Raw genomic sequence first — 22,836 nt, forward strand, 5'->3', positions numbered from 1 at the left:
CCAGAACCAACTTGTCCTTTTTAATTAATAAATCTCTGGATCAAGAAGAGCCACATTTAAGGAGTTGAACTTGATCATGAGATAGATTACAACATCCTAGACTCCCAGCCTGATGCCATGGTTGGTGAGACTTTTTGGTGTCCCGGGATGGAGCGTGATACTCTGCATGTGGGAGAAACATGAATAATCGTGATCAGAGGGAGGACTGTTGTAAGACAGTGCCATTAATGACCCCAGTTTTCTATGTGTCCTCCAAAAAGTTTGTTCAAGTCCTAACCTCCAGTATCTGTGAATGTCAACTTATTTGGAAATAGTCTTTGAAGATGTAATCAAGTTAAGGTGAAGTCATACTGGATTCGAGTGAGCCCTGACCCAATGGCTAGTGTCCTTACAAAAAGAGAAGAGGCCCCGAGACAGCCACACACAGAGGAGGACTACCAAGTGAATAGGGAGGCAGAGATCAGGGTGATGGATCTACAAGCCAGGAATGCCAAGAACCACCAGGAGCTAGGGTGACACAAGGAAGGATGCTTTTCTCCAGCCTTTGGAGGGAATGTGACCCTGTTAACGCTCTGATTTTGGACGTCTAGCCTCCAGAACTGTAGGAGACTAAATTTCTGCTGTTTAAAGCCATCTAGTTTTTGGTACTTTGTTCCAGTACCCCTAGGAAACGAATACACCACCTCATGGTCCTTACTCTGACTACTCCCTCTTCCCGGTACGTTTGTCCCTGACGTGGTTGGAGAGCACACTCCCTCCTTTCTTGAGGCATTTGTTCAGATGAGCCCTTATCAGAGAAACCTATCACAAATAGCAGCAAGTCCCACATCCAGCATTTCCTTTCCCCTCCTTCCTCCTTTTTAGTCTGCACAGCCTTTCCACCACCTAATAGTTCATGTGTTTATCCATTTATTGTTTGTCTTCCTCCCCTGGGGGTGGTGTGGAAAGAATCCCGAAGGCAGGGACTTTTGTCGATTTTGTTTCTGGGTGCTTCTTCAGTATCCAGGACGTGGTAGGCGCCTCATTAAATATATCCTGACTGAATGAATGAATGAATGTCCATGAAACCGATACCTGCCAAATACATCCCACAAGGGGGGGGAGAGCACCGTTTGGAGTGAGAAGTCTCGTTCCTATGACAGTCATTTCACACACCAGCCGTGTGACCCTGTTTCACCTCTCGGAACTTCAGTGTCCTCATCTGTGGAAGTCAAGACAAGAGCACCTACATTGGAGGTTTATTCTGAGGATTAATTGAATGATTCCATCAGTAAATAATGGAGACACAAACCTTTTCTTGGGAAATCCACATGTCTAACAATTAATATATATCGTGCGTGTGTGTGTGTGTGTGTGTGTGTGTGTGTGTGTGTGTGTTGCTATGTGCCATGCAGCATGCTACACACTCACATTAAAACTTAGTGGTTAAGTACATGGCTCCTAGAGTCATTGTGCCTGGTTATATACTTACCAGCTGTACGGCCTTGGGCAAGCTACTTAACCTTACTGTGCCTTAGTTTCCTCATCTGTGAAATGGAGATAATAATAGTACTTATTTCCTAGGATTCCTTTGAGGAATTTTGGTTGATCCATGTTAATATTTAGATACTGTCTGGTACCTACTGAGTGTTCAATAGATGTTAGCTACTGTTATTTTATCATGCAACTTAATCTTCCATGCATTCTGGGGCAGTTCCTGCCACATTGGTGCTCCATAGATTCTAATTTCCCTTTCTGGCCCCTTCGCAAAGTCTATTTGAATTGCCCTTTTGTCACATTTCCCCATCACCCCCCTTCCCCACCAAGCTGTAGCTTCGACCGCCTTGAGCCAGGCTTCTGAGCATTCTAGCTTCTTGCTTCTCTTTCCTTCTGAAGGCTTCCACGTAAGAACACGCTCAGCCAAGCGTAGGCGGTGAGTAATCTGTGCTTGGTTGCTTCAGCCCCTCGTTACCTGCACAGATGGTCGTGGCTCTATCATTTTCTAGCTGTGTGGGTTTAGGTTAAGTCATTAGCCTCTGAAAACTTTAGTTTCCTCATCTATAAAATGGGGATAACGTAATGCTGTGGTAGACAGGATAATGGCCCCCCGGAATCTGTGACTATGTTAGCCTACATGGCAAAAGAGACTTTGTAGTTATGATTAAAGTTAAAGACCTTGAGATGGGATGATTGTCCTGGATTATCCACGTGGGTACATTATGTTAAGCTTGTGGCAATTTGTGATAGCAGCGATAGGAAACTAATATACACGCCTATGATGCTTGGCCCATAGTAAGCCTTCAATACATGCTACCTCAACAAAAGCAACTCTAAGTAGTTGAGAAGGGTACGTGTGAGAGTGTGAAAGGCATGGCATGGGAGGAATTTGGCAGACCTCTACCAGCTGCCTCCTAATGCCCTGTGCCTACCTGCTCTGGACACAGAACAGCCTCTCCCAGTGTCCCCTCACCCGGTATGCTCCATAGGAGTTCTGTGTCTGTTGTCCCCACTCTCCCATCCCAGCCTCCAGAGAGGTTTCTTGTAAGGCAAAGCAGAAGGAGTGTTGGGGCCAGAGAGGAGGGCCGGTTGCTGGGAGTCATTCATTTTTCAAGCAAATGCTGACACTTCCTGCTGTCTGTAGTGGACACTTTCTATTAGTAACATCTCTTGAGTGGCTGTTGGAAAACAATTCTGGAAAGATTCTGGAATGTCTTGGATTGGTTTAGGGACGATTAAAGCCAGGAAAGGGGGAAATGGAAAAGCACTGTGGAGACGAGTGAACAAGGAATTCCTGCCTTCATCGAACTGTTCTAGGTGCCCAGGGTTGAGGAAGGCAAAAAGAGAGATAACGTATCTTTTCTTATGATATTACCTTCTAGTGGGAGGTGACAGAAAATAAGCAAGTATACATCAAATCAACAAGGTAATGTTGGATTATGATACAAGCCACAAGGGAATAAAGAGGATGAGATAGAAAATGGCTAGGGGAGTAGAATTCCTCCAGATGGTGTTAGGAAAGCTCTCTATACGAAGGTGATGTTTTACTTTATTTTTTAATTTTTTTAGGTGCCTCAGCGTAGTAGGTAGCACTTCGGTCTCATTTTTTTTAATGTTTATTTATTTTTGAGAGACAGAGAGAGAGAGAGAGAGAGCAGGGGAGGGAGCAGAGAGGGAGACACAGAACCCGAAGCAGGCTGCAGGCTCTGAGCTGTCAGCACAGAGCCTGATGTGGGGCTCGAACCCACGAACTGTGAGATCATGACCTGAGCTGAAGTCGGTCGCTTACCTGCCTGAGACACCATGGTCTCCTGAAGGTGACATTTTAGCTAAGGCTTCAAAGATGAGGAGATCCTCCAGCCCATGCCCGCAAAGCCCTGAAGACAGGTATTCATGGTTGCAGAACAGCATTTGCCAAGGCCCGGGGCGGGCGGGGGGGGGGGGGGGGAGGGCAGGGGGACAGTGCTTGGTGGGCAAGTACTGTGAGCATGGGGAAAGGGCTCAAGATGAAGCTGAGACATAGGTAGGGGCCAGATCATAGGCTGTTCAGGCCACGGTGAAGACTGTCAGTTTATTATAACTGCAGGGAATCTAATGAACCAGCAGCAGAGGTGCTTTTGTGATGTGTGTGTGCGTGCGTGCGTGCGTGCGTGTGTGTGTGTGTGTGTGTTGTGGGAAGGGCAAACCTATTATTTTTCCTGTCTGTACATCCTTTTCAGCTGGTGATTTGCTCATTCAACCAACAGTTTTCCTCTAATAGTCGATTGAAGGAAAATTGTTGACTAGATTCTCTTTGTCTTCTCAGTAACTACTAATTTTTTGGAGCACTTAATTTGTGCTAGGTTCTATGCTAAATGGCTTGTAGTCATTGTTTCATTTAATCTCCACCAAAGAGATGTATACTTTCTATTATTGTCTCCAGTTCACAGAGGAGGAAGCAAGGGCTCAAAGAAGTGAAGCAGTTAGCTCTGGACACAGCTAGTCAGTTAATGGAGCTTCACCCTTGGCTTCCCTCCTGGTTCCACTGTTATCTGCTGGCAGTCTGCCCAAAACTCCACGTCATCAGGGACTTCAGTTACCAAGTGTGATGGCCTCTCCTTAGAGCTATTCCTCCCTGGGTCGCCTGCGCGGCTCAGTTAGTTGAACATCTGACTCTTGATTTGGGCTCAGGTCACGATCCCAGGGTTGTGGGATTGAGTCCCTCACTGGGTTCCACACTGAGCGTGGCGTCTGCTTGAGACTCTCTCTCTCTTTCTCTCTGTCTCTCCCTCTGCCTGTCTCCCCCACTTGCGCAATCAAGAAGAAGAAGAAGGTGGAGGAGGAGGAGGAGGAGGAGGAGGAATAGTAGTAGTATTCCTATTCCACCCAGTTTTTCCTTTTGGCTCTCTTTTTCTTAAATTTCTGGCTTCTATACACTGGTTCTCTTCAAATGTTCTCTGTTCCTTTTGAGCTGTCCCCCTTATCCCCATAGTCTTCTGTTGCCACAATCTTTCTTTGAGTTGTCCTGCTCACGACTACCATCATTACTTGAAGGTGGAACTTTGATTTAAATTTTCTCTTCCAGCATTTAGTAAGCAAATATTTGTTTTCCTGATTGGCAATAGTTCCTGAGCACCTACCATGTGCAAAGCATCGTGCCAGAAACTGGTGAGAATACAATGACTATGACAGGATATCTGGGGCAATAGAATTGGCTTCATTTTTGTTCACATGCTCTATCTCCAGAGCTTAGTGTAGGGCCAGGTATGTCATAAGGTGCCAGTATATATTTTGTTGAATGAGTCATTTACTTGGGGAGGCAGATTTGCTTATAATTGGCTCTAATTCAAGGTTTAATGAAGAAAATGCCATCGTAAAGATACCAGCAAGTGCTGAGAGAGCCCAATAGAGTAGGCAAGCAAGGGGAAGCCTTCATGGAGGTGACATTGGCATTCAACCTTTCAATCACCCTAAATCTTAGGGGTGTTCAAGAAATAGCAAGTGATCTGGTGTGCCCAAGTATGCTCCAGGAGGTAGTAAAAGATGGATGAAGTGAAATTGTGTTTCAGGAATCTTACTCTGGTGCGAGTGTAGAGAATGACTTATTTGGGGAGAGCCCATCCAGAAGAGTGGTTGCCTACCCAGGCCAATGGCACAGAGTGAGCAAAAGAGGGAGTGTGGATGCAAGAATACCATAAAAGTAGAATCTATGAGGCTTGGCATTTAACTAGGTGAAGGGGTATAAGGAAGAAGCAGGAACTAAAAACGGCTTTGAGGCATCTCAGTTGGGTGACTGTATGATGGTGGTAACATTTCCCAAACAGGGAACAGTGGGGAAGGGGAAGATTGGATAGAGACTACAGAAGAAACTAAGCTTTGTTTTGACATCTTAAATTGGAGATGCTGCTGGAGTAAATCAATGGAGATAGCTAGCAGAAAAATGCAAATAGAAACTGGATTTCACAGGGGAGTTTTCAGAGGTGATGGGGGCAACTGACATCATGGGAGATGCTATGATTCGGGGGCGAGAACTTTTTTTCATAGTTTTATTTATGAAAACATTTTTTATTTTAATATAGTTGACACACAATGTTATTTTAGGTTCAGGTGTACAACATAGTGATTCAACTTCTTTACGTGTCATGCTGTGCTCATCACAAGTGCAGCTATCATCTGTCACCATACAACACTACCACAATATTATCGTACTCAACATTATTGACTATGTTCCCTTTACTGTACCTTTTATTCCCATGACTTATTCATTCCATAACTGGAAGCCTGTATCTCGCACGTTCTTTCACCCATTTTTCCCCTCTTCCTAGGCAACCATCAGTTTGTCCTCTGTATTCATAGGTCTGATTCTGCTTTTTGATTGTTTGTTCATTTGGGTTTTTTTTAGATTCTACATATGAGTGAAATCGTATGGTATTTGTCTTTCTCAGTATGACTTACTTCACTTAGCATAATATTCTCTATGTCTATCCATGTTGTTGTAAATGGCATGATCTCATCCTTTTTTTTTTAAATTTTTTAACGTTTATTCATTTTAGAGACAGAGAGAGACAGAGCATGAATGGGGGAAGGTCAGAGAGAGAGGGAGACACAGAATCTGAAACAGGCTCCAGGCTCTGAGCTGTCAGCACAGAGCCCGATGCGGGGCTCGAACTCACAGACCGCGAGATCATGACCTGAGCCGAAGTCGGTCACCCAACCGACTGAGCCACCCAGGCGCACCTCATCCTTTTTTTTTTTTTTTTTTAATGTTTATTTAGAGAGAGAGAGAGAAAAAGAGCATGTGTGAGTGTGAGTGGGGGTGGGGGTGGAGCAGAGAGGGAGGAGATAGCGAATCCCAAGCAGGCTCCGCATTGACAGCCTGCCTGGTGTGGGGCTCAATCTCATGAACTGTGACATCATGACCTGAGCCAAAATCAAGTTAGATGCCTAACCTACTGAGCCACCCAGGGTACCCCATGATTTCATGCTTTTTTAAAGGCTGCATGATATTCCCTTTGTGTGTGTGTGTGTGTGTGTGTGTGTGTGTGTGTGTCCTACATCTTTTTAAAAAATATATTTACTAATGGCACTTAGGTTGCTTGTGGGAGAGAATTTCACTTAAGCAGAAAGGAGGCTGATAGCTGTGGACAACTTTTGAACATTTCTTTCTCTCCTATGCGAGTTACAAATTCAGCATGTCCAAAATGGAATTAATCAATTTCTCACCAAATCTGTTTCTTTTCTTCTCTAGTACTGTGCAAATGGTACTGACCACTCTCTTAGTCATGGTGGCTCAAGACCTCAATCATCCTTGTCTCCTCCCTTAAATCTCCCTTAAATTCTGGAAGTCCATAAAAATAACAGATAGGACATATAGTCATTTATAATGGAACTATTTTAGATGGTGTGTAGTGTATCATTCTGCTTATATTCCTAGGCAAGTATAGATTTAATTTCCTATATACATGAATGCAGCCATACTCTACATTTTTAGAATACCTTTTTTAAAAAAATGTTTATTTATTTATTTTGAGAGAGAGAGCTTTTGGAGTGGAGGGGCAGAGAGAGAGAGAGAGAGAGAGAGAGAAAGAATCCCAAGCAGGCTCTGCACTGCCAGCACAGAGCCTGATGTAGGGCTCGAACTCACAAACTGTGAGATAATGACCTGAGCTGAAGTCAAGAGTCAGATGCTTAACTGACTGAGCCACCCAGGCACCCCTAGAATAACCTTTTTATTGGAGTAAAACAGTCAAGCAGAAATGTACACAATCAGAAGCCGATGACTTTTCATTCATTAAATATTCTTCCACATCAATTTTATTTTATTTTTAAATTTAATTTATTTATTTTTCTCTTAATTTAAATCCAAGTTAGTTAACACATAGTTTAATCATAAATTAAGGAATAGAATTTGGTGATTCATTACTAAATATAACACCCAGTGCTCATCCTCTACAAGTGTCCTCCTTCATGAGCCTTACCCCTATAGCCCTTCCCTCCACCCAACACCGCACCAGCAAACCCCAGCTCTCTATATTTGAGATTCTCTTATATTTTGTCCCCCTCCCTGTTTTTATATTATTTTTGTTTCCCTTCCTTTATGTTCATCTGTTTTCTATCTTAAATTCCACATGAGTGAAGTCATATGATATTTGTCTTTCTCTGACTGATTTCACTTAGCATAATATAGTCTACTTCCATCCATGTTGTTGCAAATGGCAAGATTTCATTCTTTTTGATTGCCATGTAATATTCCTGTGTGTGTGAGAGAGAGAGGGGGGTGGATCTCACATCTTCTTTATCCATTCATCAGTTGATGGACATTTGGGCTTTTGCCTATTGTCGATAGTGCTGCTATACACATTGGGGTGCATGTGCCCCTTTCAAATAGCACACCTGTATCCTTTGGAGAACTACCTAGTAGTGCAATTGCTGGGTTGTAGGGTAGTTCTATTTTCAATTTTTTGAGGAAGCTCCATACTGTTTTCTAGAGTGGCTGCACCAGTTTGCATTCCCACCAGCAGTGCAAAAGGGTTCCCCTTTCTCTGCATCCTCGCTAACATCTGTTGTTGTCTGAGTTGTTAATTTTAGCCATTCTGACTGGCGTGAGGTGGTATCTCATCGTGATTTTGATTTGTATTTCCCCGATGAGTGATGTTGAGCATTTTTTCATGTGTCTGTTAGCCACCTGGATGTCTTCTTTGGAAAAGTGTCTATTCATGTCTTTTGCCCATTTCTTCATTGGATTATTTGTTTTTTGGGTGTTGAGTTTGATAAGTTCTTTATAGATTTTGGATACTAACCCTTTATCTGATATGTCATTTGCAAACATCTTCTCCCATTCTGTTGGTTGCCTTTTAGTTTTGCTGATTGTTTCCCTCACCATGCAGAAGCTTTTAATCCTGATGAGGTCCCAGTAGTTCATTGTTGCTTTTGTTTCCCTTGCCCTCTGGAGACATGTCAAGTATGAAGTTGCTGTGGCTGAGATCAAAGAGGTTGTTTCATTTTTTCTCCTCTAGGATTTGATGGCTTCCTGTCCTATGTTTAGGTCTTTCATCCATTTTGGGTTTATTTTTGTGTATGGTATAAGAAAGTGATCCAGGTTCATTCCTCTGCATGTCGCTGTCCAGTTTTTCCAACACCATTTGCTGAAGAGACTGTCTTTTTTCCATCGGATATTCTTTCCTGCTTTGTCAAAGATTAGTTGGCCATACTAATTTGTGGGTATGGATCCATTTGTAGTTTGTGGGTCCATTTCTGGGTTCTCTATATCTGTTTTTATGCCAGTACTGTACTGTCTTGATGATTACAGCTTTGTAATACAGCTTGAAATCCAGAACTGTGATGTCTCCAGCGTTGGGTTTTTTTCAGGATTGCTTTGGCTTTTCGGGGTCTTTTCTGGTTCCATACAATTTTAGGATTGTTTGTTCTAGCTCTGTGAAAAATGCTGGTGGTAACTTGATAGGGACTGCATTTAATGTGTAGATTGCTTTGGGTAGTATAGACATTTTAACTGTTTGTTCTTCCAGCCCATGAGCATGGAATGTTTTTCCATTTTTTTCTTCTTCAATTTCTTTCATAAGCTTTCTATAGTTTTCAGTGTACAGATTTTCACTTCATTGTTTTGGTTTATTCCTAGTATTTTATGGTTTTTGGTGCAATTGTAAATGGGATCGATTCCTTTATTTCTTTTTCTGCTGCTTCATTATTGTTGTATAGAAATGCAACTGATTCCTGCACATTTATTTTATATCCTGCGACTTTGCTGAATTCATGGATCAGTTCTAGCAGTTTTTGGTGGAGTCTTTTGGGTTTTTCATATAGAGTATCATGTCATCTGCAAAAAGTGAAAGTTTGACTTCCTCCTTGCCATTTTGGATGCCTTTTATTTCTTTGTGTTGTCTGATTGCTGAGGCTATGTTGAATAGCAGTGGTGAGAGAGGACATCCTGGTTGTGTTCCTGACCTTAGGGGAAAGCTCTCAGTTTTTCCCCATTGGGGATAATATTAGTGGTGGGTCTTTCATATATGGCCTTTATGATCTTCAGTTACGACCTTTTTATCCCTACTTTCTTGAAAGTTTTTATCAAGAAAGGGTGCTGTATTTTGTCAAACGCTTTTCAGCATCCATTGAGAGGATCAACTAGTTCTAATCCTTTCTTTTATTAATGTGATGTATCACACTGATTGACTTGCAGATATTGAACTGGTCCTGAATCCCAGAAATAAATCACACTTGATCATGGTGAATAATTCTTTCAATGTACTGTTAGATCTGGTTTGCTAGTATCTTGTTGAGAATTTTTGAATCCAGGTTCATCAGGGAAATTGGTCTATAGTTCTTTTTAGTGGGGTCTTTGTCTGGTTTTGGAATCAAGGTAATGCTGACCTCACAGAATGAGTTTGGAAGTTTTCCTTCCATTTCTATTTTTTTGGAACAGCTTCAAGAGAATAGGGGTTAACTCTTCTTTAAATGTTTGGTAGAATTCCCCTGGAAAGCCTTCTGGCCCTGGACTCTTGTTTGTTGGGAGATTTTCTTCCACATCAATTTTAAAAGGCTTCAAAGGCAGTCTATCCCATAGATGTAACATAATTTAGATAAGTAATCCCTGTTGTAGGATTTTTTTCCCTAGTCTTCTCATCCCTCTCTATACATTTAAAATATTTTTGCACCTATTTCCAATTTTTCTTTAGAATAAAATTCCTTAGAGACAGAATTTCTTGTTCAAAAGCCATGTACATTTAAAAAAATAACCTTTTTATTTTAGATTAGTTTTAGGCTTACAGAAAAATTACAAAGGTATTACAGACTGTTCCTATATACCCCATACCCAGTTTTCTCTATTATTAACATCTTACATTCATATAGAACATTTGTCACAATTAATGAACCAACATTGAGACATTATTAGCCAAAGTCCGTAGTTTATCCAGATTTCTTTAGTTTTTACCTAATGTCCTTTTTCTATTCCAGTCTTTCATTTAGTAGATCACATTACATTTAGTTGTCCCATCTCCTTAAGCTCTTCTTTGTGACAATTTCTAGACTTTCCTTGACTTTTTTGACCTTAACAATTTTGAGGAATTCTAGCCAGGCATTTTGTAGAATGCCCCTCAGTTGGGGTTTGTCTGTTTTTTCTCTTCATTAGACTGAGGTTATGGGGTTTGGAAGGAAAGTACCATAGAGATAAAATGACACTTTCATCATATCTAGCCCACAAACGATCAGCATGATTTATACCCTGTTCATGTTAACCTTGATCACCTAAGTGAGGTAGTGCTTGCCTTGTTTCTCCACTATACTCATTTTCCCTCTTTCCATACTGTACTCTCTAGAAGGAAGTCAGTAGCACAGCCCACATTCAAGGGGGTGGGAGTTATACTTCAGGGTAGATTATCTCAATAAATTATTCAGACTTCTTCTGCACCGGAGATTTGTCTCCTCATCCTTGTTTTATTACTTTATTCATGTCAGTATTCACATCATTAGTTTATTTACATCAATATAGACTCATGGGTATCAATTTTATACTTAAAGTTATAATCCAATAGAACTTTACTGGTTTTGTTGCTGAAGGAATGCGTATTTGTAAGACTCTGAGTAATTCACTACAAAGCTATCGCGCTAACCTAATGGTGGTACCAACTCTCACAGTTAACAATGAGGATCCATTTCCCTTTAATTTCACACACCCTTTTTGAAAGCAGGTCAGCAAACAAGGGCGAGGCCCAGGTCCCTCCCTGCCAATTCCCCGACGCCCCCGAAGACAGACAAGGCCAGCCTGAGGAGGCGTGTTCTTCCCCTAACGGGGACCTTATCCCTTACCCAGCCCACCCTTAACCACCAACACGACAGGCCCGTAACCCCTTCTGCGGGTTTCCCCAAGGCCCCTCCCACCGTGGGGCGGAAGTGGGCGCGGCCACGGACAGGAAGCGTCTAGCCGGGGCGGGCCCTCTCAAGCAGCAGCCCCACCCACTCCGCTCCACCACCGCCCCACCCCTCCGGCCCAGACCGGAAATGAGGTCAGAAAGGGAAACCCCGGCGGGGAGACTCGGCCCCAAAAGCGGCGGCCATTGGAGGTGGCTGCTGCAGCTGGTGAGGGGGAGGAGTGGGTTGAGAGGGTCGGGGGCCAGGGGGCCGGCGCCAACGGGAATACCGGCTCCCAGCGGAGTCTGAGGGGCCGTGTGCGCCATGGGGCTGCGAAGGTTGGCGGGAGGGGCGAGGGTGGTTGGGCCTTGTTTTTCAGGGCCCATCGCCCCCATCCCGGGGAATAAGGTTCGGGCGTCTCCGGGACGACACTCACCTCTTCTCCTTTCTTCTTTCTGGCGCTTTCGGGCAGGCGACAGCTTGAGGGCTTGCTGTCCCGAGCCGTGTTCGCCCTAGTCCTCGGAGGCGGGCCGGGGGCTTGGAGGGAGAGTCCTTCGAAACCAGCTTTTTCTTACATATGTGGCCATGTTGCGACCCCTGATCACGGAGGGAGCTTAGTCACCAGGACTTGAATTTTGGCAGTTTCTGCCCGAGCGAGAAGGGCTGAACCGCTGCCCCGGTGAGCCCAAATGAGAAGTTGCTTCCTGCCTCCTGCCTTCCTCCCCCCTCCTCCCCCCAGCTCCTCGCAACCCGGTCTTTCGCTCAGACCATACGCCTGCCTCTTTTTACTTCTATCCGTTTCCCGTGCTTTTCTTTGCGTGACTTAACCTTTCCTCTCCTCGAGTGCTTGCTAGACAAGGGGGTTCTCTCGGACTATGCACCCGAGAGTGAAGGTGTGGGAAGCTCAAGGTTCTTCTGTCACCTGCTGTTGGACTTGCAGTCTTTTAGGAAAGGATTCTGCACAAACGACTGCAAGTTGTTCTGTCACTTTGTTTCACGTTTGTACAGTTCTGCCTGAGTTTTTAAAGCAGTAATTCTTTATTAAGGAAGTAGGTTTAGACGTGCTGTTCTCACTTCTGTTTTGGTCTTACAGGCAATTGCCTCCGAAACCCCAGTCATGGCGTTTTAAACTATTTCGTATTGCTTAAAGGGACGTGGGCATTTTATATTGTGTGGCTTTTGACACTTTGAGACGTTTTGTTTGGTTGGTAGTTTTGGAACTAGGTGTCCCCATTGCTCCCATCCATGTGGCAGATAAGCCAGACTACTGTTTTCTTCCCTTTGAAGTCGTTGGCATGGGGACAGCATGAAAATAGGTTTTAGAAAGTCCTTTGCAGAATGTAAACTGCATGAACGAAAATACCGTCTGAGAGTGGCGCCACACAGTTTTAAATTCTAATTACGGACTTGAAATACTTTGGGCTTAACAAGGGCTAGGGAAAGGTGCTAATTTAATATGTACTTAATAAGGTGTTGTACAAATTATATTAGACATTTCCTTTTAAAGGGGCATTCCAAAAATTGCTCCTACTGCTCTCATCCCTTGGAAGGTTTGCTTTTAAAGTGACTCCTGAAGTATGAGGGTTTGACAATAGGAAAGTTTAGAAAGCAGTTGGCTAGAAATCATAGAGACTCCTCCTGTGCGTTTCATTTCAACCTGTTATATCCTGGTCTCGTGCGATGGGTACTAAAGCACATAATTAGGGTGATCACTTAATTTTTTGAAGGATGGGAGAAGAGCTTAAAAGTTGCTAATTGTTATATGTGTGTGTGTGTGTGTATGACCTACTCAACAAATGGCCTTCCCTGCTAGCTTCCAGGTGGTAGTTGGGACCATAATGGGTGCAGACTTACTCTGTTTTCTCCATTCAGAGGACAAATGTGGGTCACTACAGTTTCTAGGATCACTAAAAGTACAAGCAGACTTCCTTAAAGTGTGTCAGTGTGTTGTCTTCTCCCTTCCACAAGCATTCTTATTAGTGGCCCCAAACCATAGCACAGTTGTTTATCTATGGTTTTGAAGTTGTGTGTTGTTCTGCTCCTGTCTGGTGAGACATTGTCTAATCTTTTTGGATTTTATTATTATATAATTTAGTGACGAGTTTAATTGGGAAAAAAGGGGAGAGATTTATTTCCCTGGGTTTGCTGGGTTTTGCTAATATCCTGGTTGTGATCTGGTGAGTGTTGACTTCAGGCACTTAAGGGCCAAACACCTATTTTTAGTGGCTGAGAGGAGCATGGATGGTAGGAACAGAGTCTTAAGTGTAGCCAGATGAAAGGTGAGTTTATTTTCTGTAGATGGGGTGGGCTCTGCACTGCCATGATCTGGTTTATAAAATTATTCTAAAACAACAGATCCTGTTAAGGATTTCTTTTTCTTTTTTCTTTTTCTGGGCTTTCTTTTGGCAGATGTGGCCTCATGGATGAGCTGGTACATGACTTAGCCTCAGCCTTGGAGCAGACATCTGAGCAGAATAAGCTTGGTGAGCTGTGGGAGGAGATGGCCCTGAGCCCTCGGCAGCAGAGGCGGCAGCTTCGCAAGAGGAGAGGCCGGAAGCGCCGCTCGGACTTCACTCACCTGGCCGAGCATACCTGCTGCTACAGTGAGGCCTCTGAGTCAAGTCTCGATGAGGCCATTAAGGATTGTCGAGAAATGGCCCCTGTTGCCAATTTTAGTGACTCCGATGACACGATGGTAGCCAAACGGCACCCGGCTCTCAATGCCATTGTTAAGAGTAAGCAGCACTCTTGGCACGAATCTGACTCCTTTACTGAAAATGCGCCCTGTCGACCGCTCCGGCGCCGGCGGAAAGTGAAGCGAGTGACATCAGAGGTGGCTGCCAGCCTCCAGCAGAAGCTCAAGGTGTCAGATTGGAGCTACGAGAGAGGCTGCAGGTTCAAGTCTGCTAAGAAGCAGCGTCTGTCCCGCTGGAAGGAGAATACTCCCTGGACCTCATCAGGTCATGGGTTGTGTGAATCAGCAGAAAATAGGACTTTCCTAAGCAAAACAGGAAGGAAAGAAAGGATGGAGTGTGAAGCAGATGAACAAAAACAGGGCTCTGATGAGAACATGTCAGAATGGTGAGATCTCTCTTACTAAGTCAAAGATTTGCCTGCTTATTTTTACCCCGGGTACAAATTTACAGTCGTGATGAGTTCAACTTTCAGAACTAGCCACTGCAATGTTGCCTTTGTAGCCCTCCTTTAATCAGTCAGCTAGGGTTTATCTCTAGTTTCTTAGAGTACATTCATGATTCTATTTCCCTAGGTCAAGAAAGCTTTCTGTAATGAAACACATTGTTTCTAAAAATTGTTTAAAATGTGTATCTCACATGCATAACCAAGAATTTTATTTTAAAAACAGTTTGCTGCTGTTTATACCATGTAGTTCATACATCGATATTGTTAGAACCAGGGTCTCAGCAGAGGCTGGTGTGTGTGTTTGTGTATGTGAGAAAATGCTGGTACTGGGCATGTGGAGTTTGTGTACGTTTCTGGTAAGCTTCCTTTACCCGTTAAGAGTCTTGACTTCAGATACCGGGCTATAATTCTGTTCTCTGCTACTTACGGTTTGACTCTGTTGAGTTTATTTTTTATGGCTGACATCCAAGTCGTCTGAAAGACATGGTGGGGCTTTGAAAATAACAGTATTGAATCCCATTAGTTTTCAACCGAATGTCATTGAGCCATAAAAATTTGTGTCTATTGGATGCATCTTTAAAATGTCAGTGTAGTTTTTTGGTGACTTTGTTTTTCCATCTCAGATAGTCCTAGGAACATTGATAAGCCCCACCTCGATACTTTAATATTAATGTGTGGTATCTCTTTCTCAAGGAGGATGCTCTTGGTGTTTTTTTGTTTGTTTGCTTTTAATGTTTATTTATTTTGAGAGAGAGTGAGAGTTGGGGAGGGGCAGAGAGAGAGGGAGAGGAGAGAGAGATTCCCAACCAGGCTCCACACTGTCAGCTCTGAGCCCATCTTGGGGCTCAGTCTCACGAACTGTGACATCATGACCTGAGCTGAAATCAAGAGTCAGGCTGATTTAACCTACTGAGGCATCGAGGTGGCCCTCTTGGTGTTTTGAATGGGGGCAGTTCTTTGTGGTGAGGGACCGTCCCATGCTTCACAGGCTATTTGGCATCTCTACATTGTTCCCATCCCCTTCATTGTATCAAACCACATGCCTGTGTGGGTGCTGCCTAGTGGGTTGGTGGTCCCAGGGGAATGTTCAGGACTGCGCCGTATGGCAGGCAGTGCTATTCGTACTTTATAGAAGAAGAGATGGAGGTTAATAGCGTTTAGATAGTTTGCCCATGGTCACCCAGTGGCAAAACTAGGAATCAAATCTGATTCCAGAGTTCATACTTAACCACCATGTTTTGCTGCCCTTTGGGTTTGCCTTTTCCACTGCTCTTTCCGTCTCTTCTTACCTTTTACAACTGTAGAATATCTGGCCTTTCTTAGGACTTTGCTTCTGAAGTTTGTCTGAAAAACAAAGACACGAATCTTAGGAACTGTGTCGTGAGGCTGTGTCAGTAATCAGAAAGGCTGCCTAGGTCTTTATATAAGCCCATACCTTTTTTGGGGCGGTTTTTAGTCCAGCTTCAACAATTTTTCTCACTAACTTTATATTCGTGGGTTTGCACAACTGGTTAGGCTTATAATACGGCTTCTCTAATTTTCCTCTAATGTATATCCTAAGACCTATTTACCCAATATATATGTGTAATTTTGGGTTACAAAGTTTTGTTTTTTTTTTTTTATCATGCTGTTTTTTTATTTAAAAAATATATTTTTAATGTTTATTTATTTTTGAGAGAGAGGGAGACACAGAGTGCAAGTCAGGGAGGGGCAGAGAGAGAGGGAGACACAGAATCCAAAGCAGGCTTCAGGCTCTGAGCAGCCCGACATGGGGCTCAAACTCATGAAGCCATGAGATCATGACCTGAGCTGAATGAAGTCAGACACTTAACCAACTGAGGCACCCAGTTGCCCTTATCATGCTGTTTTTAATCAAACAAATGTTTAGTCAATTTACAGCTGTACACAATATCAAAACCCTCAATTGAGGTGTTCAAGTTTGTGTCAATATCGAACATATATTCCAAATAATTTACTGTTGAAAATCACGATTTGTTTTTTAAATTTGAGAGACAGAGTGAGAGCGTGTGTGAGTGGAGGAGAGGAGCACAGGGAAAGAGAATCTCAAGCAGGTTCCATGCCCAGCGTGGAGCCCAACACGGCTTGATCGCTGGGATCATGACCTGAGCCAAAATCGAAAGTTGATGGCTTTACTGACTGAGCCACCCAGGTGCCTTGAGAATAGTGATTTTTAAAAATTGTTTTTTGCAGTGATAGCTTGTGTATATTTCTTCTCATGACATAATTGTTCACTCTGTCTGCTCTTAAGATAACAGTCTAAGTGTGGTTCCAGATGCAGTCTGTAATCTAGTAGCGAGGCACTTTTAGTTCCTTCCTACCTCAGACACAGCTATTGCACGTATAGTCAGGTTGTGATAATAAACATTCTAGTCACCTGAGAGCCTGGATAAGTTGAAATAGGCAGCAATTCATATGAAATTCTTATTCTTTTCAATTTTTTTTTTTAAATGTTTATTTATTTTTGAGAGAGACAGAGACAGAATGCGAGTGGGTTAGGGGCAGAGAGAGAGGGAGACCCAGAATCCGAAGCAGGCTCCAGGCTCCGAGCTGTCAGCACAGAGCCTGACTCGGGGCTCGAACTCACGAGCTGTGAGACCATGACCTGAGCCGAAGTCGCACGCTCAACCAACTGAGCCACCCAGACGCCCCTATTCTTATTCTTTTCAAATTGAGAAGACCTTGTTACCCTGTTTGGGCTATCTGCCTGGTACATGACTTCAGAGTTCTTTTAACATTCTTTTTTTTTTTTTTTTTTTAATGTTTATTTTGAGAGAGAATATGAGTAGGGGAGAGGCAGGGTGAGAGGGAGAGAGAATCCCAAGCAGGCTCCTCGCTATCTGCACATAGCCCAATGTGGGACTCGATCTCATGAACCATGAGGTCATAACCTGAGCCAAAATCAAGAGTCGGATGCTTATCGGACTGAGCCACCCAGGCGTCCCATCACTCTTCAGTTCTTTTAGTAACATGGATGCCCACGTTCTTGTAGCTATGAGGGAAATTAGGGTGGAATAGTAGCAGACTTAAAATGAGAACAATTCTTCTTTAGAATCTAATTATTTAGGGGTCTTAAATATGCCTTGACTTATATTGTTTCATCTGTAGTTACGAACAGAAGTGCCTTGTATTTTTTCCCCCTAAATCTACTCTGTGGAGAAAGAGGGGTGACTGACTTACTCTTTGACCACAAATTATGTTCAGCCTCTTACCAGTAAGATGGAACTAAAATCTTGCCTCGATTATTAAGCATACCTTATGAATAGGACTAGCATTAGAGTATGTTTAAGTAGATAATAATTTATGATTTGGATATTATACTATTTTGGTGAATTGATTCTCTCAAAATTTTCCTACCTTTGTTCTACATTAACAAATATTTTTAAGAATCTCCTTGGTTGCTCTTTCATAAATCTGCTTGGACGTGCATCTTTGTTCTCATACAGATCAAGTGTAGAACCTTACATTTTATCAGTGATATTGAAGATTGTCAGTGTGTATGATCCAACTTGTAAAATTATTAGGATGAAGGTGATCATTAAATTTAACTTAGCCTCATCAGTGGATGGAATTCTTTTAAAAAATACGTGTCAGGTGTTTTAGGTTTGAAAATGTCTCAGCCAGGGAGCTGTATTTCTAATTTCCTTAAATTCACTTTACTAATTAACCATGGAATAGTTTTAAGCTTAACCAATAATTCTTTTTCCTTTTATTTTTCTGTTCTTCCTTCAATTCTGCGCCAACCAATCCCTCAAGAGTTTTGAGGAACTGGAAGTGGTTATGATACAATAGTTTTTTATACCTGCAAAAAGATCAGTTATTATTTTAGTAATTTTCCTGTGTATGTGCGTTCCATTCTAGAATGGAGAAATTCTTTTGTAAAATTCCTTTCTACTGTTTTTATTCATATTGTCTATATCGCAGGTATTAGGTGATTCATAGCCTAATTTTACTCTGTTCTTCACTAACTCATCCTTTGTTTGTTCCCCTTAAATATAGTTTAGCTTCTTTGGTTTTTCTAAGTGAATTGGTTTGGTGTTGGCCTGAAGTCTCAGTCAGGAGCTTTCCTAAGGTGATGTATTAGAGGCCGATCTCACAGGAAAGAAAATATTCCCTTCTCTTGGAAGGCAAGTGACAGAGATAGAGTGCTAACCCTCCCCCCTCCTTTTCCAGCCCACGCTGACCTTCTGCGGCCCCTTGGTGCCTCTTGTTTTCTTATTTTTATAGAAAATCAATATCCCTTCTGACACAAACAATAGCTCAGAAGCAAGAATAAATGGGAGAAAGCTGAGATCTCTGTCCATCACCTCTCACTTTACCTCCCCAAACTCTTTAATTATGAGCATGCTTTGCTCCAGGTGTTTGTGACAGTGAAATTGCTAAATGAGGACCATTTTAACCAAAGATTGGGTGATCAGTAACACCCTATAGCAGTAGCTTGTTGGATCAATAGTATTCATTATTTCATGGTTAAGGTAAGTAGCCTCCTTTGCAAGTGGAGGTCATTAATCAGGGAATACTGGAAAGAATGTATGTGGTAGGTTGAGGTTGCCCTGTTTCCTATTCCATAACTGGAGATGCTGACCAAGAGTATATTTACCATTGTTGCAAATGGTACTATTGCATTTGAGAGTTCTGAATAGCTCGCATAGCGTGCGTCCATAGATTTATGCAGAGTTCTGCTAGTATATCCTTGGGAACAATGGAGAAAGACACCTTGGGAGATGGATTTGATACTACTGTATTTGAAAATCTGTCTCTTGAAAGAAGTGTGTTAGGATTATTCTGTGTGACTCCAGAGGATGGAGGTAGGGCTCATAAAAATGGAAAGCACAGAGAGTTAAGACGTTGCCTCATTGTCAAATACAACATTCCAAAAATTCGACCTCTGTAAGAATGAAATGAATTGTTTCACCGGGTAATGAGTTCTAGGTCACTGAAGGGGTTCAAGCCTGGGCTTGGTGACCACTTACTGAGTTATTGTAGAGTTGGCAAGACTGCACTGCATGACCTCTAAGGTCCCTTGTAACACTGAGACTCTGGAACTGTTTCCAGTCACAGCCTCCTTCCAGTGCATCAGTGTAACTTCGTAGTGTAAAAAACATTTGATAAGCAATATCAGCTGCCCATTAAAATGCTTAGGAAGACAGAAAACATTGTAAACTCACATCGCCAGGAACCAGGACTTAGAGTTGGCCTCTCGCCAAGATAGCGACAAACCACAAGGCTGATAGATGTGCAGTTGGAAGCCCACATCGGCAGTGCTGAGCCTACGCTGAAGGTATGTAGTGAGACCCTTCATCCTCTGTCTATAGTCAGGCCTTTGTTCAGAAACGCAAGGTCCATTTTAGTCAGAAAATCAGGCAGCCGCAGTGTGAGCCAGAGTGTTGTTCCGTCCTCTACAGTAGTCCCCTCTTGCCCAGTTTCTTTCTGTGGTTTTAGTTAACCCTCAGTCAGATGTGGTCTGGCAGCAGGTGATGCACCTTCTGACATTCCGTCAGGAGGAGGAGGAGTAGCCTAACAGTACGTCACAGTGCCTGCATGGTTCACCTCACTTCATCTCATTTCCTAGGCATTTTATCCTCTCACATGATCATAAGAAGAAGGGTGAGTAGAAGATATTTTGAGAGAGACACCACATTCACATAACTTTTATTATAGTATATTGTTGTATTATTAGTTATTGCCTCTCTTTTACTGTGCCTAATTTATAAAATTAAACTCAATCATGGATACACATGTATAGGAAAAACACATGGTATATATACGGTTAGGTACTATCTACAGTTTCAGGCATCAGTGAGAGTCTTAGAACTTCTCTACCGTGCGGAGAAGAGGGGATATTGTACTTCCCAATCTGTATCTTTGAGTTTCTGTTTGGAGGCTCTAACTCCCAGAATATACTTGGATAAGGAATTAGTGTTTTCTGTGTGTGTATTTGTGTTTGGAGTAGGAGGCAGTCACTGCAAATTCAGTCCTGGGAAATACATTCTCCAAGAATAAAGTTTACTGTTGGCATGGGGAGAGAAGAAAAAATCACTCTTAGTGGTGCATTCTAGAAATTGCAGTGTTTTATATATCTTTATATATTGTAGACTCTTGGAATGGGGTCAGAATAAGGCAGTGACAGAAGAAGATCCTGGCTTGGTCCCACATAACTATATGAGGTAAAAGCCTACCAGTGACACTGGGTGTTAGGCCAGGAGCTCTACACATTGTCTTGGCCAGTTGTAGATGTGGGAAGCATGTTACCTATATCCAAGAGAATAGAGAATGGGGAGAATGGGACCAGGGGTCATTTACACACCCTTTCTGTTGGCAAGTAACGAGATCCTAGGTAAACCAGTTTTCAGCAAGAGGCCTTTCAACAAGTTCTGTGGAATAAGGGAAAAGGATCATTATCCTGAAAGTTCAGAGGAAAAACACATATCCAAAAATGATTGCCAGTGGAAACCAGAACATTTTAGAAAGTCTTCTTTAGGATGCGAAAAAGACATAGTCACTTTGGAATAGGAACAGTTAACTCATAAGGAAAGAAAGATGGCTATTTGAAAACCCAGTAGTATGGGAGGAAAAATGTAAGGAAATTGATGTAATTGCAGTGTTAAAACAAGACAATTCATTCTGTGGAAAATTGAGTTGATTTGGAAAACTTTGGAAGCCCTCCCAAGATGCAATGAGAGGAGGTGATAATGAGAGAGAAGTTGATAGATCTGGAGAACAGAAGATAGAGGCCCTGTCTATGAGTATGTAAATATTTCAAAGGAAGAAACTGAAGCATTGGAATAGAATAATGATTTAAAAAATAGAACCGAAGAGAAAAGGCATTCTTGGGTTGAAAAATTATAAAGATTAAAAGGGAAAATGAATGAACAGACACATACTACCTAGACCTATCCTGGCAGAAGTTTGCATTCTGCCTTGGTGCAGGGGTGGAACAGGTATAAAGAACAATTTTTGTTTTTTAATGTTTATTTTGGAGAGAGAGAGAGCGCGCATGAGCATGTGCAGGGGAGGGGCAGAGAGAGAGAGGGAGACAGAGGATCTGAATTGGGTTCTGTGCTGACAGGAGAGAGCCAGACGTGGGGCTTGAACTCATGAACTGTGAGATCATGACCTGAGCTGAAGTCGGACACTTAACCAACAGCCACCCAGGCTCCCTGGGTATAAAGAACAATTTTAAAAGGGATGAAAACAAGGCTGGCATTTATTCCTACAGTACTAAGTGTGAAGGGCTGCAGTTGGCTGTAGAATTTTGGAGGGGGGGGGGATTGCTCTCCTACTCCCCCCTGAATTTTATATATAGCCAAGAGAGATTTCATATGGAAAAGCAGCAGAAAGTCATTCTTAGACATTCAGGTCTCAGAATATATGTTCTTTAAAAATTTACTCTGCAAAGACATTTCTTCTAACTGAAGATGAATCACTATTAGCTCTAAGAAAAGGTAAGTCGTAAAAGGATGGGTGGGCTTCTGTAAGGCACACCCCCCCAGCTCAGTAGCAGAGTCCTGGGGCAAATCATTAAATCTTTACCCAGTATACCTGATTGCGGGGGCTGCACTAATAATAAGCCTGTGAAACCAGTGAGGCTGTTTCTTTTGTGGTATCCTCTGAGTGAAACCAGAAAACAAACTCCTTCACTATACATTCTTACAACTTATTAAGTTATTGTGGGAATAACTTTGCAGTTGGTGTGAGATATTTCTCTGAAAAACCTCTCCCTTGGTCATAGTTACTTTTAATCTCTGAAATCTGACTGTATACGGTTATAGATATACCACCTTGACCCAGGAAAAAAATTGAGCAAAGATGTCTTTGGGCTCTGGGTCTAGGAGTGACTTTTCCTTTCTATTTTTCTGAATTCTAAGACGATTTAAAATTTTTGTTAAGTGCATTATTTAATAAAAAGTTAAAATGAAAACCCCTTATCTTTTAACATGATGGTAGAGGCCATTCTCTCTCTCCTGTTTGTTTCTTTTAAAATTAGATGTAAAAGATCCGTCTTATTCAAGGTACCTGGTTAATAATCCAGGTGTTAACTTATTGATACCGCTGTTTTAATTATAGGCAATAAACGAATTCCTTATTTTAGTTGAGACAGGTATAAACTACTCTTACTCAGTTCTAAATTTATAGTCCTTTGTGGTTAGGAATATGAAAGAACCAGCGAGCTGTTAGGTCAGAGGACAAGGTGTGTTTTTTCTCCCAATTATGAGAATTCAGAGATTTGTCTTATTCAAATTAGGAGCTTGTGTTAGGGCTAGGAAGTAGGGAGTTATTTTCAAAAAATAATTCACAAAAAATGCTGTATTATTTATTGTGTCAGGAAAAAAAAAAAAAAAAAACAACAACTGCCCT

At 42.3% G+C, this 22,836-nt stretch overlaps 1 protein-coding gene across 7 annotated transcripts in view; it reads left to right on the plus strand.

Moving 5' to 3' along the window:
* Window positions 1-11,463: 11,463 nt before the first annotated feature.
* The window catches only part of GPATCH2L (G-patch domain containing 2 like), a 76,173-nt gene continuing 64,800 nt past the window's right edge, over window positions 11,464-22,836 (plus strand). For 5 of the 7 annotated variants that reach the window (XM_078447982.2, XM_078447981.2, XM_078447978.2 and 2 more), the window contains exons 1-2: window positions 11,464-11,547; window positions 13,729-14,400. In XM_078447982.2, the coding sequence (XP_078304108.1) occupies window positions 13,739-14,400 (662 nt within the window). In that variant the 5' untranslated portion in view covers window positions 11,464-11,547; window positions 13,729-13,738. The other 2 variants (XM_078447979.2, XM_078447980.2) reach the window with 2 other exon arrangements.

Source organism: Panthera onca, chromosome B3 (genome assembly GCF_046562875.1).
Source record: "Panthera onca isolate mPanOnc1 chromosome B3, mPanOnc1 haplotype 2, whole genome shotgun sequence".
NCBI classification, from domain to species: domain Eukaryota; kingdom Metazoa; phylum Chordata; class Mammalia; order Carnivora; family Felidae; genus Panthera; species Panthera onca.